A 16,404-nucleotide genomic window follows, 5' to 3' on the forward strand; every position below is an offset into this window, starting at 1 on the left:
GATGAGTGGTTGTTTTCGGGTATCTAATTCTCCTTTAAGCAGGAGGAAGAACAGAAAGTGTAGGCACAAATTTTGCAAATCTTAGGGGAAAAAAAAGCTCAATTTTCTGCCACAGTTAACACTTTCTCGCCCTGCCTTCTTAAAGTAAAGCGAAGGAAGTTCCAATCACCCGGGATTAAGGGACAGATTGCGGGCACCGATGAAAGGCGCGCGGAGAAAGGGAGAGCCCTGGGCTCGCACACAAAGGAGCGGAGTTCCCAGGCGGCTGGCGGCCCTGCCCGGGGCACCGAAGCACTCAGGGCGCAGGGGCGCGCCAGGAAGCGCCTGCGGCTCCCCGGCTGCCCGGCCCCTCTGCTGGTGGCTGGGAGAAGTTAGTCACCCGGGGCCCGAACCCGACGAGCGTCCCAGCGCGCAGAGGCCGGGAAATGAGGAGGGAGGAAACCCGGTACCCGGGCGGCTGGAAGGAGGCGAGAAGAGCGCGGGGCGAGGGGGCGCACGGGAAGCTCAAAGCCCTCGGCTGGTAGATGGAGTTGCAAGGTCTTCGAGACCCGAGCGCAGGGGCGTGCGAAGAGGAAAAACTTGCGGCAGGAACTTCCTACCGAGGGGAAAGAAAAGCAGGAGAGAAGGAGGCAGGGAGAGACTTGAAATGTCTCAGTAACTTTAAAAACACACCAAAACACCCCTTGCAAGAGATGAGGTAAGCCGGGGTTAACCAACCCCGATTGGTTGTGAAATATCAGACAAACCCGGAGCCACTGTGGCTTTAAATGAGGCCAAGTTAATCTGTTTTTCTTACCCCAATACTTTTTTTTTTTTTTTCCCCTCGCCCTCGCTCCCTCCCTCGTCCCTCCTTCCACCTCGCCGGGTCCTTCTCGGTCTCCCTTTCCTAGATCACCCCCCTCGCCCGCCCTCCCCCATCTGATTAGGCGCGGACCGGGAAGGGCGGGAGGAGTGGGGGAAGCTCTCCCTTTAAGAGGCAGCTTGCAGTGACGAATTGTTGAAATTGCCATTGCAGGATGGCATGCCGCTATAAATTCATTGTTCCACCTCCTCGCATCTTCACAGCGCTCGCGCTGCTCTCGGCGCTCGCAGCGGCCGACTGGGGATGACCGCGGTCAGGAAGACACTGCATCCGAAGGAGCACGGACGCGCCGCTTCACTGGCTCCCCGCAGGCCGCCCCTTGCATTTTTTGTTTTAATTTTTATGGCTTTTTTTCTCTCTTTCTTCCCGTCCTCCTGGTTCCAGTAGAGTCAAGGAAACCCACAAAATAAGAAAGGAAGTGGGCTCCGGAGCTTGGAACCCCCGCCGCCGGCGGGTCCAGAACAGCAAGGGGCGGGAGGCAGCGCGCACCAGTTGCCCGCCTGGTGCGCTGCACCATCCTTACTTTTCTTCGTGCCGCGATAGTGGCTGCACTTGGGGTTGGATTTAGGTTGTTGTTGTTGTTGTTTTCCCCCTTTCCTCGTATTTGCGGAACCTCCACAACCCGGCTTTTCTCTTAATTTTTTCCCTTTTTTCCGGAGCACAAATCCAAACATTTTCCAAACCAACAAAGAAAAGTTCGCACGCTGGCACTGAGGCTGGGACAGGCTGGCGCTGCCGCCGGGTCCCCCTCCTTCCGACACTTGACTCAACCTTGCAAGCAAGTGTGTGTGTGCCCCCACCTCCCGCCCCGGTAACTTCCATAGCGAATAACAAATACCCATAAAGTCCCCGTCGCGCAGCCCCTCCCTGCGGGCAGCGCACTATGCTGCTCGGGTGGGCGTCCCTGCTGCTGTGCGCGCTCCGCCTGCCCCAGGTCGCGGTCGGCCGCGACGCGGCACCTGCCCAGGATAAAGCCGGGCAGCCTTGGGCTGCTGCAGCTGCCGCCCAGCCCCGCCAGCGGCAGGGGGAGGAGGCGCAGGAGCGGGCCGAGCCTCCGGGTCACCCGCACCCCCTGGCGCCGCAGCGCAGGAGCAGCGGGCTGGTGCAGAACATCGACCAGATCTACTCCGGCGGCGGCAAGGTGGGCTACCTCGTCTACGCGGGCGGCCGGAGGTTCCTGCTGGACCTGGAGCGGGATGGTTCGGTGGGCGCCGCTGGCTTTGTGCCTTCAGGAAGCGGGCCGAGGGAGACCCGGCGCCACGGGGACCACTGCTTCTACCGCGGTACGGTGGACGGCAGCCCCCGCTCCCTGGCGGTCTTTGACCTCTGCGGTGGTCTCGACGGCTTCTTCGCGGTTAAGCACGCGCGCTACACCCTGAAGCCGCTGTTGCGCGGGCCCTCGGCCGAGGCCGGGCGAGTGTACGGGGATGGGTCCTCGCGGATCCTGCACGTCTATACCCGCGAGGGCTTCAGCTTTGAGGCCTTGCCACCGCGCACTAGCTGCGAGACTCCCGCGTCCCCGCCGGGGCCTCGCGAGCGCCCCCCGGCGCACAGCAGCCCAGACGGACGCTGGGCGCTGGCCCCGCAGTTCCTGGACCAGTCGGCTCCCTCCTCCGACGGAGGCCAGGGACCCCAGACGTGGTGGCGGCGGCGGCGCCGCTCCATCTCCCGGGCCCGCCAGGTGGAGCTTCTCCTGGTGGCTGACGCGTCCATGGCGCGCATGTATGGTCGGGGCCTGCAGCATTACCTGCTGACCCTGGCCTCCATCGCCAACAGGCTGTACAGCCACGCCAGCATCGAGAACCACATCCGCCTGGCCGTGGTGAAGGTGGTGGTGCTGGGTGACAAAGACAAGAGCCTGGAGGTGAGCAAGAACGCGGCCACCACGCTCAAGAACTTTTGCAAGTGGCAGCACCAGCACAACCAGCTGGGGGATGACCACGAGGAGCACTATGACGCGGCCATCCTGTTTACGAGAGAGGTAAGTCCAACCTGCGTGGGTGGTCCAGGAGCTGGTGCAAGGAGGTAGGTGGAGGTCCAGTCTTGCTCACGGCCTCGCTTCTCCCACAGACCTCCTGCCTCTAAGGATGTGCTTCACTGCTCCTTGCAGGAAACCCAGCCAGCCTTCAGCCCTGCTCCGTAGTCAGGGTCTCCCAGCAGCAATTCCTGCCTTCAATGATTAGCACTGCACTGACAATCCATCAATCAGGCAGGCTGTTTCTAGTCTGAGACATGGTGTCCTAGATGCGTAAATGGATAAGAAGGGACTGGAATGTTTGGGAAAATGTACATAGCTAAATGGGAAGAGGGGGAAAGCAAGTTTGTCTTTGGAATGGGAGCTCTCTCTCTCTCTCTCTCTCTCTCTCTCTCTCTCTCTCTCTCTCCCCTCCCCCTCCCCCTTCCTTTCTTTCTTGTTTTGGTGGGGGAGTTCCTCTACTTGCCAGTGAACCTCAATATACAACTTTGTCCAACCTAATGGGAAGGGTTTTGTTGGTTCATCCATTGTAGTCACTTTGATCCACACCTTTCCTTTGTAAAGGTCCATACCTTCTTCCTTGAATCACTTCTGTGACATAAGTTGAGGAAAGACTTTCCAAAGGAAGGACTCTTTTTCCCAATCTGGCTTTTTAATGGAGTTCTTACATGTCCACCTGGTGGAATTTCAGTTTCCGGGAAGGAAGGAATTCAGGAGGGCAGGGAGGCAGGGAGGATATGGAAACTAATCCTGTCAGGTTCCTTAGCAACTCCTCTGCCTAGCCCAATAATGCACCACAAGCACTGCCGGTCCCTCCAGAGCTGCCAGGGAAGGGTCACATCCAGCTTGCATGTTTGGGGTTTGGATGAATATGTTTCTGAAGCCCCAGTGTGGAAAGATCTGGGCAAAGAGTCAAGACATGAGGAAGGAATGTTTGCCCAGGATTTCCCTCTTTTAAGGAAGATGGTTACAGGCAGGGAAAAAAACTGATCTTTATAGGCCCAGAGGTTCTGGGAGAAACACAGTATCTATTTGCTCAATCATTCCATCACCGCGCTAAGTGTGACTTTCAGACACAGAGTCTGGGCTGGTTTGGAGCCTTGGCTTGCTCAGAGCTCTGAGCCTACTTCATGACTCTCCTCTGATTGGCAGCTTTAAGTCATGCCTCTTGGAAACCTGGTAAGAGCTGCCTTTTAAAGCTCATTCTTTATTTTATTATTATTATTATTATTATTATTTGTAGTGTTTGGGATCCACCCAGGGTAGCTGAAGGATTCCGAAATTTTGAAGTGTCATGCAAAAGCGTGGTATGAAATGGGGCACCCAGAGCTAGGATAGGAAATGCACTGATGGCTTGTAGAAAGCTTCAGAATCACACAGCCCCACTACCTAATTCTCTGTTTTTACTGAGGCACTGCTGGTATGAAGGAAAAGTGTCGATAAATTTGGAATGGAGAAACACTTGTGGTCCATGGGGTGGTTACATAAATGTAAACCACATGTAAACAAGGGTGCCAGAGGGCAACAGTTTAGGAAGAAGCTGCCAGCCCACGATGCTGGGCACGATGGAAAATCTGCCTTCTCATTAAGTGATCTAAAAACCATCCTTTAATTTCTCTGCGCTACATAAATCTTTGACACGGACGAACATTTGTTTTTTAGCCTTTCATATGAAGTGGAGTTCTCCTGTAAAACTAGCCCTTTCTTCTTTGGTTTCCAAGTCTTTTTCTTTTCTTTCTTTTTTTTTTTTTTTTTTTTGGTAAGCAGTTTTCCACGTCTGGATTTCTTGCTTTGCTGCATCACAAGAAGCTGCCAAGAAGAAGGCTTCAGAGAGTTTGTGGAAGAAAGTTCTCTAAAGACAGAGGAAAAAATACTTTTGTAAGCACACTACTCCAAAGAGTAGGTCATTTTAATAGTTCAGTTTCATTTTTGAATACAAATGCACATTCTGCAACTCTTAAGACAAATAAAAATTCATAGAAGACCCCATTCCTGCCTACCTCCTGCCCCATCATTTTCCTTCTTCCCAGAAAAAAAGGAAAACTAGTCGGTGGTTCTGAATGATCTGTCTGCTGCTTTTTCTGGATTTGTGTTTTATTTGGATAGTTAGCAATTCTTATTTTCCAAGTTTTGAAACATATCAGTACATTTTAAGTAGATAAAAGCAAGGGAGAAAGAAATCAACGGTCTATCTTAATGTTAATAAGTATTATAATAACATACATTTTCCAAACTAGTCTGCACATGGAAAATATTTTACATGGGCCTTCCCTGGCCTCCCTGCCAAGCAGAAGGATACTTTTGGTAAAGCAAATCTCGTTTAGCTTGTGGTTGGCCCTCTGGTATATAAATCTAACTTGAAGGGAACCAAATATTTGAAAAAGCATGTGTATGGTGAACATATATACTTAATTTAAAAGAATGCTGTTAATTAGGGGGCTGAGAAAAATATTACAAGACCCTTTCGCAGCACTCATTAAGAGTACTTCAAAATGTAAAGTTAAGCTCCATCTAATACTTCAGACTGTGGAAAATGAGAGGACTAGAGCAGAAATAATCTGAGCTCTTCTACCATAGAAATCAGATATCTTAAGACCTAAAAAAAATGTTCATGACTATTTTTTTCTTCAATGAGAAATACCCTGAGTTGGCACCAGGATCCTACTTTTACAACTCTGTTTTGAATGTAAGAAGTACGTTGCTTAGCAGCCAGACGCCAAGCCATCAAATCCATGTTTTGATGGGCTCTGAGCACTGTTCAAATTTTGTGTCCAGATGTCTTCTCTTAAATTGCTTGTTTTTTGGGCATGAAGCAAACGTGTGAGGATATGTTTTCCACCCCTATTTACTAGCCCAGGCCACCTTGAACGTTGTGTCTGGGAGTCAGCAGAATAGTGCTAGTAATTCTTTTATCAAACTAACACACTTCACCGAACCCCAGCACTCTAATTAGAGAAACTTAGCACCAGCCAATTTTCTGGAATAGGAGCCGTTTTCATTCTGAAATAGCACTCATGCTGGAATTCACACCACTTCTGCCATCAAACAGTAGAAATCTGATCTCCTCGGGATTTAATTTTGCTTTCCAGAATCCTTTCCTTGTCCCTGGCTTCCTCTTTTATTTTAAAATAGGTTCTTCAAAGACATACTCTTAAACCCACTTTGGAGATCACGCATTCTTCTTTAGAAACAAAAGCCCTACCTGGCGGATGATAAAATCGGAGATTGTTTAACGTCCCCTCATCCCAAACCTCACATGAATCAAAAGCATTGGACTGAAAATGAACCAGCTACAGACTATGCAAAATACAAGGTCTACTCACTTTCATTAACTATGACTGTGCCAGTTAAAAGGCAATTGTCTCTAACACCTCTCTTTATGGTCTGCCTCTCTTTATGTTCTGGGCCCCACAGAGAGCATTTCTCCTCTACCCGCCAGCGCTTTGTTAGGTTGTGACAATAGAGAGCCCTGAAGGGGGAGACCAGAAGCTAGGAGGAAGAAGAAGGATGTACCGCTTATTTGCTTGCTGACTAGATCGACTAATCCAATTGCATATTTGAGTTCAAATCCCATTTAAAGTCTGAAGTGAACTCTTAGCCAGTATTCCTAGCCTATAGATCGATCCCAATCAATAAAAATCTAAATAACTCAGAAATGGGAAGACTGGGAGCAGATTAAACAGCTCTAGTTGACATTTTAAAAACACATGTGAATTGCAAGCTGCTAAGAGAATAGATCTTAAAGGTTCTCATCACAAAAAAAAAATTGTAACTATGCATAGTGATGGATATTAAAGAGACTTATCGTGGTGATCATTTCACCACATAGACATATATCAAATCATCATGTTGTACCTAAAACCCATATAATAAGTCAATTATACCTCAATGGATAAATAAATAAATAAATAAATAAATAAAGTGAAGAATATTCTGAAAAATCTAATGTCCGTTACAGACAATATACCACAACACACAGGAGGATGTACGTCATGATCGTCTCTCTCTCTCTCTCTCTCTCTCTCTCACACACACTTTTGGTGCATAGCTAGGACTGCCCCCTATGTGTGAGGCACTCGTTTATGCCGCTGAAGGCAGCAAGACAGAATATACCTGTTCCCTGCACCGGGGCTCGTCACTAGGGGAAAGGAAGCAGATGCACGCACGAGTCTCTCTAATGTTTGGAAAACTGGGGTAAATGTTGTGACTAAGTTGTAAACAAAGTCTGTGAAAAGAGAGGGGAGGAGTAATCAATTCTACCAATGGATCTTTATATAGGCTTCACTACAGATGTACAATTGAATTGGCACTCAAAGCTTTTATTTGGATTCAACCAGCTTTTATTGAGCATTTCTTAGGTGCTATCCATAATCATAAACCACTTTACAATTAATCCAGTCTATTATCTGCACCCATACTATCATCATAATTGGACAGATAAGGACATTCATGAAAAGAGATAGTCTGCTAAGAGTAATGACTGCCAAATGGCAGAGAGAGAATGTAGTCTTGTCTAGTGCTCTCTAAACAAAATATTATATCTAATTTATTCAGACAGAATAATAAACAGAGAGGGATTCAGAAATTTGAAATGTGACCCCTTTCATAAGAATCTGTTCCAGGAAACAGGCAAGGAAATGGATAATTGTTATATAGCATGATGATTTTTATGATACATGTGGTCGTTAGATATCATGGAAAGACATTAGAAGGTTGACTAACCTGTCTGGGTTCAATTTGGAAGAAGGTCTAGGAGTTAGCCAGGCCCATAAGGAGGGCATAGGCTTGCAGACATGCCCAGCTATCCTGTGCAATGGCCCAGAGGCAACATGTGAAATGTAGGGGGTTAGGAGTGTTAGCTAGACAATATGAGGACAGAAGGGTGACAAGTACAGTCTAGAGAAGATGATAGCAACTAGATTATAGAAGAAATTGTGTGGAGAGAGAGGAGTTCTCTTCTTTTAAGGACACTAATCCTATTGGATCAGGGCCCCACCCTTAATGATCTCATTTAATCTTCACTAGCTTCTTAAGGGTAAGTTTTCAGCATATGAATCAAGTTTTGGTGGGGGAGACACAAGTCAGTCCAAAGCACCCTGCTTAAGAGTTTAAATTGTAAATTAAATCCAGTGGGAATCTATGGAAAGAAAACAGCAGTGACCAGAAGTATGTTCCAGAATGAGCCTTCCAACATGAGTCGTTGAATTCAACCCAGGGGGAGCCTTTGCAGGCTATTTGAGTAACCTCCAGGAAGAGACTTGAGATGGTCAAAATTAAAGCATTAGCATGAGAAATTGAGAAGCAGGGACCAAATCAAGAAATTTTAAAATGAGGTGGATGTGAGTTCATTAAGCATTTCCAGCAAAAGGAATGTTTGGGCTAAGATTTGGCACCAAAGAGTTGATAAGATATGCAGGAAAGAGTGCACAAGAGGGGTCATAACTGTGCAGTGAAGGCTGACAGGAAGCCTGGCTTGCATTGTGCAAGGTTGAATGCATGGTGCAGGCTAATCAGATCGGGGCTCTAGAACGCAACTGACTGCAGCATACAGGCAGGGGAGTTATAGGAGACAAAGGGACCACTTAAAAGCCTCAGATGACAGTGCAAGCAGGAAGGAATAATGGAAGGAAACGAGAAGGAGTAAACAGTTACCTGCGACATTTGGTAGATGGAATCAGTGACTTACAGTGGCGAATCAGATGTGGCAGGAGAGAGAGAGAGGTACAGGAAAAGATGTCCAGGTTTCTTATCCAACACTTGCATTTTCTTCTTTTTTGGAATATCTTTCTCAGCACACTTTGTGAGTTTTGTATGCTTCTCAATTATTGAGTCTTACCAAACACACCATAGAGATAAAGACCATGCCGTAGTATTTGTCTCAGTAAAGGAATTTACTTGGCCAGGCACAGATTATAAATGTAAAAGATAACAGTAATGTCAAGAAAAGCATGTGTGATGATTTACCAGTATCCTGGTGAAGGTGGTTCAGGAATTGGGATGTTTAGATATAGGTCTGAATTTTGACTTCCCCAGTCTCAAGCTTGCAACTTTGGACATTTACCACCCCTGAGCTTTAATTTCTCCAACTATAAATTGAAGTGTTTTCATTTAATACCAACACAGGTAGAACTGGAAAGATGTAGAGATCAACTGATCCAAATTCCTTATGTTAATGATGAGGGAACTTTGTCTCAAAGCGTGTAAACAACTTACGTAATGACTCTTACTAATAGCGTTAGAATTAAAAAGTGATCTACTTTGTATTCACTGTGTCTAATCGGCTTCCATTCCTGTTCTCCAAAATGATTCTTCCAGGCATCTCCACTCAGCAATCCCTAACTCGCTGCCTCCCTCTCGCCCTTCTTACTTCATGTTTACAGACAAAATGTCCCATCTTGGAACTCTGGGCCCAGACTGTCTTTCCAGCTTCCCCTGATTGCCTTCCACCCAACAAATCCTGTATTCTCCAGTCATGACAAACTTTCTGTCATTCTCCCAAAATAGAACCTACCTTTTACCATCCCCTGATGTATTGATCAGTCTTTCCTAGTTAGGATCCCTTCCTCTAAAACTGTCAGACTTCTATTCATCCCTCGATATCTAGTTACCTCCTTCGAGATATTTTATTGATTCACTCAGGGAGAGCTTGTCGGTTCCTCTTCTGCAGTCCCTCAAAAATCTGTTCATAATAGCATGTCATAATCTGCTTCCCTCTTGGCATATCTGTTCTGCTCACTAGACCGTGATGTTTCTTAAGGTCAAGATCAGATCATATTTATTTATCACAGTGTCAGCAGATTGTGGGTACACATTAACTGTGTTAGGAATAAGTGAATCTGGATCCCTTGGTCCCTAATCCAGCTGGGCTCTGTATGTTCGATATTACCTGGTTGTATTCAGAAGCATGGATAGAGATTGTATGATATGGGTCATTATAATAATCAGACTAATAGACCGGATTAATATAGTTTCTCTTGAGATCTAAATCAAGACCTCTGTGATCGGGGATTGCTGTATAGGTAGCCAGAAAGATAGATGACACCTCAAGAATTGGATGCACAAGATAAATGTAAAATATGGTGTGTAAGTGTATGTGTTTTTTGTTTTTATATTTTTATGCAATCCCAGTTTTTTAAAATATTTTATTTACTTATTTGAGAGAAAGAGTGAGAGAGAGGGAACAGGAGCAGAGTGAGGGGCAGAGAGTGAAGCAGATTCCCCACTGAGCAGGGAGCCTGATGAGGGGCTCATGACCTGAGCAGAAGGCAGACACTTAACTGACTGAACCATTGTATGTTTGTATAATACATATAACTTAAATATGTAACACACCAGATTAATTCTTCTATCACTAATCCCTCTTCATAGGAGTTGGGAAGAGAGACAGACATCTAAGACTAGTTAAACCCTCTTCTGTGTCCTTCTCTTGAATTCCATGCTTTACCATGCTTACGAGATGGGAATATCTATGGAAACAGAAGTTGCTGTTATTTAACTTCAGATTCCATTGTACAAGGTATTCTTGATTAATTTGGACTTCTATTGTTGCAGTTGTGATGACATCTGCTCTTCTCCCCTTGTGTTTCTTTTGGCTCCTTCCCTCAGTGTGTTTATGCTGCTTGAAAGACCAGCCTACCAGTCAAGGCTAGAAATCCTACAGCCTCTATTACTCATTCTACTCTGTGCATTCTCATGTGTGCTTGGTTCATTTTCCCCACCCAGTACTGACCACTGGGATTTGCTAAGTTGCACAGTCTTCTGGGCAACTGCTTCTCATGGTAGCATACTTCACTGGATCCCTGCCCCCTACTCCATCCAAAAGAATAGATCTGGGTGCTACGAGGCCTTCTAAATTACATGATGAATCACAGATATTGACATATTCATAGTCCTCTAAATGGCTACACCCGGTGAATGGTCACCATGTCAACGACCTCCTCGTCAAGTCTTCATTGGTCTTGCTGACCATCTCAGCTTTGTTTTTGAGTTACATACATACTTTTACAACCCTTCCATTTTACTGAATCTTCCTTTGCATTGCTATCTACACCATAGTGAGAAGATATTGATCTTGCATGAAAAGAACCATCTTTAACATAACAAAGATGTAACTTACCTTCTATCTACACTGACCAAGCAGAAAAACTGTAAGCACTTGTAATTTAATTAGCTTTTCTGTGGACAGTGTATGTGATTCACATTTTCCCAGTATTCACCTGCCTCCAGATCCATAAGATGGATGGATGGATGATAGATCAATAGATAGATAGATAGATAGATAGATAGATAGATAGATAGATAGATGCTATTGCCACTTTAGTTTCCTTACTCCTGTTCTGAATTAAAAAAAAATCCTACAAACTTTAAATAAGGTTTGCACCTGTAAATGTTGTTATAAATCTCCACCAGTAAATAGACATGAGTGTGATGTGCTGTATTCTTAATAATTCGATGCACAGGTTGAGTTTTAATCCATTGAAATGAACCTTGGATCGCAAAGAAATACAGACATTCATTGTAAATCTTGGGAATGAAACTATAACAGGGCTGTCAGGGTTTGAAATTCTGTGAATGAAATTGAGAGGTTGCCAGTTTACATAATTATTGTTACAAAAATATATAGAATATGGCCATGTCGTCAAGGGGTTTTTTTCAGTGTGGTTAAAAAAAAAACTGCTTCTGTTCACAATTTTGTCACATGCACACATTTCTATGGCAAAGGGCCAAATGCATTTAATGTAATTCAAGGGTAACAAGGACAGTTGATAGCCTCTAATGAGCAACTGCTACCAGCAACAGAGAGATACTAAGAATCCAGTTTAAACTCTATTCAGAACAGGAGGGCCATTTCCATTCACTGTGGTTCTTCATCTGAGCTTATAAATGACATATGGAATAAGAAGGGGAAACAATTCTTGCATTTTATTATTTGAAGATAACGAACCCCAAATCGTGAAGATAAACATAAATCTTGGTTTAAAAAAATGTGTGCAGAAATAACCTACGGTGTCTAGCAATGACAACTGAGTCTTTAGTCTTAAAGTTACTGAAATGATCGGAGAAAAACTGGATTAAAAACGTATTGTACTATATTATTATCTCAAAGACTGATTATTATGCGAAAGCGTGTTCCAATTTCAATTTTAAAAACTACTGATTTGTTCTCAACAGCTGTAATTTGAGATCCCACGGATGACATATGAGGATACACAGGAAACTTGGGGAAGCTATTGCTGGTTTGGTGACTTGATTCACCAAGGCTACTCGGCCGAGATTTCCACTGTCTGAAGCTATAATAACATGGTGGCAGCAATGTAATTCATCACAGCTGGGATCTCATAATACATAGAACACAATAAGGACCTGAAAATGTACTAGAGAGATCATAGGGTATATCTTTTAGATATTCTTTACCTTGGTTAGATTTGTATGCAGCAACATAGGGAAGAGTTAGAAGAGTATGTTGACATTGAGTAGGTGACATTGGTTATGTACTAATAACATCTTGCACTGACTTCGGAGAATCTGTTGAGATCTTGCTAGCATACTGCGTATTAAGGTGTGCAAGGTCTACATTGCATCTGACTGTATGTCACAATTCACCTCCATTAAGCAAATGTTCGTTGAGTTTGTAGCATAAGCCAGACATTGTGGTAGTTGGGGATACAAAGATGGTAGCTGTAATCTTTCATAATAATTGATGTTTTTTTAAAAAATTCTTTCCTTCGACGATTATTCACTTACGGCTTACTAGGATATTGTCTTGCTTTTTTGGATGTAAATGTACATGATGTTAATTAATTTTCATTGAAAACAGTAGTCAAGCATAAGAAGTTCTAATGTCTCTTAATGCTCAAATAGCATATAAGGGAAAGCTGTTCATTATAAATCTATCATGTCAAAAATTTTGGTTTATTTTTTCTCTTTATGCTTCATAACTTAAAATTATCTTGTGATGTCTCTTTCATCCAAATTGATCATTTTTAATGAACATTTTAAGGGGGTGTAATCATGTTTTTCTTTGAGAATCTCTTAAGAGCTCTACGACTTCTCACCAAAAAAATGCACACACTCACTTATACAAACACAATATACTCCATATATTTTCTGTGGATTGATCAAATTGAGAAATCTACATCTTCAATCTACATGAAATGCTATGAGTAAGAGCGTATACATTTTTGAAGACACAACCTATGAAATTACAGCTCCATTTGGAAATTGGGAGATGATCTTTCCAGGAATTACACTTTTGGATTACAATTTAGTTTCCCGTTTGAATTACTGATACACTGATATTTTGCCACAAATAGGTGGTTGCAGTTTGCCCCAGTGATGGAAAATAAATTATTAGGCCAGGCTTCTGATAAATTTAACATGAATTCAAGCCAGAATATTAGGGCTTTAGTAAGCCGGACTCTATGTGAAAGTGATCCCAGACAAATGTGCCTGCAGATACGCAGCAGAGCTTTGGGAAAGCTGCAGCGGCTGTTGTAAGGGACCAACCGCAATCCTAGGACATCTTTTTTAAATGTAATTGAGTCCCATCATCCTTCTGTGCCTCTGGGAGCCAGAGAAGCATAGAAGAGTCGATGCCGTTAGTTTATCTTTGGACCATTTCCAGAGCTGAACAGGTGATACCATAAACATAGCCCACTCTTGCCGTTTGGAGTGAGCAAGTGGCTCTACAAGGTGGCTCCTTCTGGATGTAAATTGATTTTAATGATTTCTTTCTTTCTCCCGGGCAGGATTTATGTGGGCATCATTCATGTGACACCCTGGGAATGGCAGACGTCGGGACCATATGTTCTCCGGAGCGCAGCTGTGCCGTGATTGAAGATGATGGCCTCCATGCAGCATTCACTGTGGCTCACGAAATTGGTATGCAGCGCCTTTTCCCTTCCCTCGCCAAATCAAACACTCCTAACAGCTGCAACAGGAACCAAAATACTTGGCAATTAATTCCAGATTTCTCCAGGTTCAGATGGACTGTTGGGGATTACATTTGTTTACATTTGCACTTTTAGGGTTAACTAGTTAGGGAGGAGGAAGGCAAAGCCAGGCACACAGTAGATGTTTCCTTTTTGACAGTGTCATTTGAGAGTTTAAAAGAAATTTGCTACTGATCCTGTCTTCTTAAGCATCCGGCCATGACTCTTAGATGGAATTTGTCACAGTTGATTATGGAATGCAGGGATGTCCCTCTTAAAAGTTACTCGAGGCTCTAGTGACTCATCCAGGGCTAATCAGTTTGCACAGAAATTTGTCAGGTTTATTCCATTGTGAGTGATCAGAGCTCCTGTCAAAGGTAAACAATAGCTCATGGTAAACAGTCCTGTCTCCTTTTTTAATAGCAAAGACAGTGAAACCAAGACCCTCAGGCAACAGGGTTTGTCTTCCAATGTCCCCTGATTTGTGTGTCCTAAGAAACACATCTGAATCTTACAATTAGAAATTTAGGACTGAGTTCGTTGTTGAAAAATATCCCACCAGTTAGGAAATGTGTTTCCCAGGCGATGACCCAGGCTCGGTGTATGAGTACTTTAGTACTTAGGTTTAGACATTAGAATCAGACACATTTGGGCTCAATTCTTGCTAGAATACTTTCTACTGGTCTTATTATTTAAACTCTCAAAGCTTGTTTTCATATCTGAAATACAGGAATAATGGTGCCGATTTCATGGAGTTATTTGAGGGACCAAATTGGGTAGGTTATAGATCCCGGTTGTTATTTAGACCCACATACACTTCTGTTTTTGCTTTTTAGTTAACTAGTTCATTTCATTTTAAATGTATGTGTCACCTTTTATCATCATCCTTTCGGGAGCAAAGTACGGTCTGATACCTTTTTTTGCTGTATTTCTATTAAACGGATTTAGTTTTTAACCTAAAACCATAATTTTTAAACAAAAATTAAAGCTTCTTTTTCACATTCCTGGTAGTAGTAGGCAGAGAACATTTCACAAGGGGTAGATTTCTAGCTGCTATGTTTTCTTTGGAAAGTTAAAATAACTTCAAAGCAAAGATGTCATTGTGTAAGGCAATTTACATGTTATTAATTAGACTTCTTTAGCCTCAAGATGGAGCCCCGTCTCTGCCTCAATGGTCTCTGTTTGGTCTCATGCAAGAGATTCAGACATCCAGTCTCAGTCTCTCATCTATAAAGTGGGCTAATAATGAGGTGTGACTCTCTGGTGTGCTGCTCTAGAAGACCTGGCATATCCTAAAAGCTTTTTTAAAACAATAAGCCACCTGAGCTTCTGGCCTGGGAATATGTTTTCACTTATCTCTCATTCATACCTATTAAACTGATAATAAAACAGCCAGATATAGATCCTTAGTATTTCTTACCCATCTATGTCGGTGCACGAGTCAGTGGAAGAAACACAAGAGCTGCCCAAGGCAACATTCAGAATGTGCAGTGGAAGCTAAGAAGAATTAGCCCAAATCCTTGAGAGGATTGTAATTGAGCAGAGATGATTTCAAAAGTACACCAGTAATTAATCACCATTATTCAGAGTGATGGACGTTCCAAAAGAAAGGTCCTGAATCCCTGGGTAGGCAGAGGCTGGTTCGTTTTGGACTGGGTAAGCAACACGGTTGATTTGTGGCATCATCCATCCATAAGATGATGAGCCCTAAATCCTGATCTCTCAGGAAGGGATTACAGAGGTCTTGAGGGAAGGGCTATCTTTTCCTTCAATCCTGCAGTGATCTGCTCTCACACATTGTTAGCATTGGGGAGGTTTCTCTGTAAGAATACCACTGTGGCAGTAAATGCAACTTCTCTCGGGCTGCACTGACTTTCAAGACAGCTGGGCTGGAATGAAGAACCTTCTAGCATCACCTTTCCCGGCCCTCCTGAATTCCTAAACCAGGGGTTGACACCGGCCGACCCAGCAGTCTGAGAGGTAGGAAGACGGTTGCTGATGAGAACAAATGTTTTATTAAAACGGTGTATGTACAGTAAGACCTTTTCCTAACAGTGCAGGATTGGACAGAGTTTTACAAGGGAACGATGCAGGAGAAATGCAGGCTTCTATGTGAAAAATCAAACCTGAATCTTTGATCCATGACTCTGCCCTGGGTCCCCTTTAATTTCTTGGTTGGGCCAGCTCTATTTAATTCTTTAGAATTCTTTATGAGCCGTTCTTCATTCAAACACTGCCTACTTAATTTGTCTTTCTGCATTACGTATAGCCGAATCAGAGAAATTTAAGGTCTGGGGGTGCGGGATATGGACTTAATTTCCCCTTCATAAGGGGATCTGGCTTTCATTTGCTTTATTTTCTAGTTGCTTTATTATTCTTTAATTTCACTTTTTGCCTAAATATTGTGAGCATGTGTTATAAAGTACGAGCCTTAAAGACATTAGAGACGATAACCTCGCAAAATATTTCCTAATCATCTGTCTATGATTACCGTCCTGCCTCTGCAGCGACTGTGATCTTTGGTAATGCTTCTGGCTGATCTGTTTCCAGCGCTTTATTTTTAGATTGTTGCATGAAACCATGGGTCTGAGCTAACGATGCTCTGGATTCTAATTCCACTCCATTCTTATGTAATT

The 16,404-nt window shown here is 43.9% G+C and overlaps 1 protein-coding gene and 1 pseudogene across 1 annotated transcript in view; one reads left to right on the forward strand and one right to left on the reverse strand.

The window, feature by feature from the left end:
* Positions 1-708: 708 nt before the first annotated feature.
* LOC148164984 (uncharacterized) lies at positions 709-1,704 on the reverse strand (annotated as a pseudogene).
* Positions 1,705-1,745: 41 nt separating this feature from the next.
* Positions 1,746-16,404, forward strand: part of ADAMTS5 (ADAM metallopeptidase with thrombospondin type 1 motif 5) — a 40,760-nt gene continuing 26,101 nt past the window's right edge. Inside the window, exons 1-2 of the mRNA XM_028114078.2 lie at positions 1,746-2,843; positions 13,586-13,718. Of these exons, the coding sequence (XP_027969879.1) occupies positions 1,746-2,843; positions 13,586-13,718 (1,231 nt within the window). The remainder of the gene's footprint in view (positions 2,844-13,585; positions 13,719-16,404) is intronic.

Source organism: Eumetopias jubatus, unplaced genomic scaffold (assembly GCF_037043125.1).
Source record: "Eumetopias jubatus isolate StellerSeaLion01/CBP00866 unplaced genomic scaffold, mEumJub1_p1.0 scaffold_1, whole genome shotgun sequence".
NCBI lineage: Eukaryota > Metazoa > Chordata > Mammalia > Carnivora > Otariidae > Eumetopias > Eumetopias jubatus.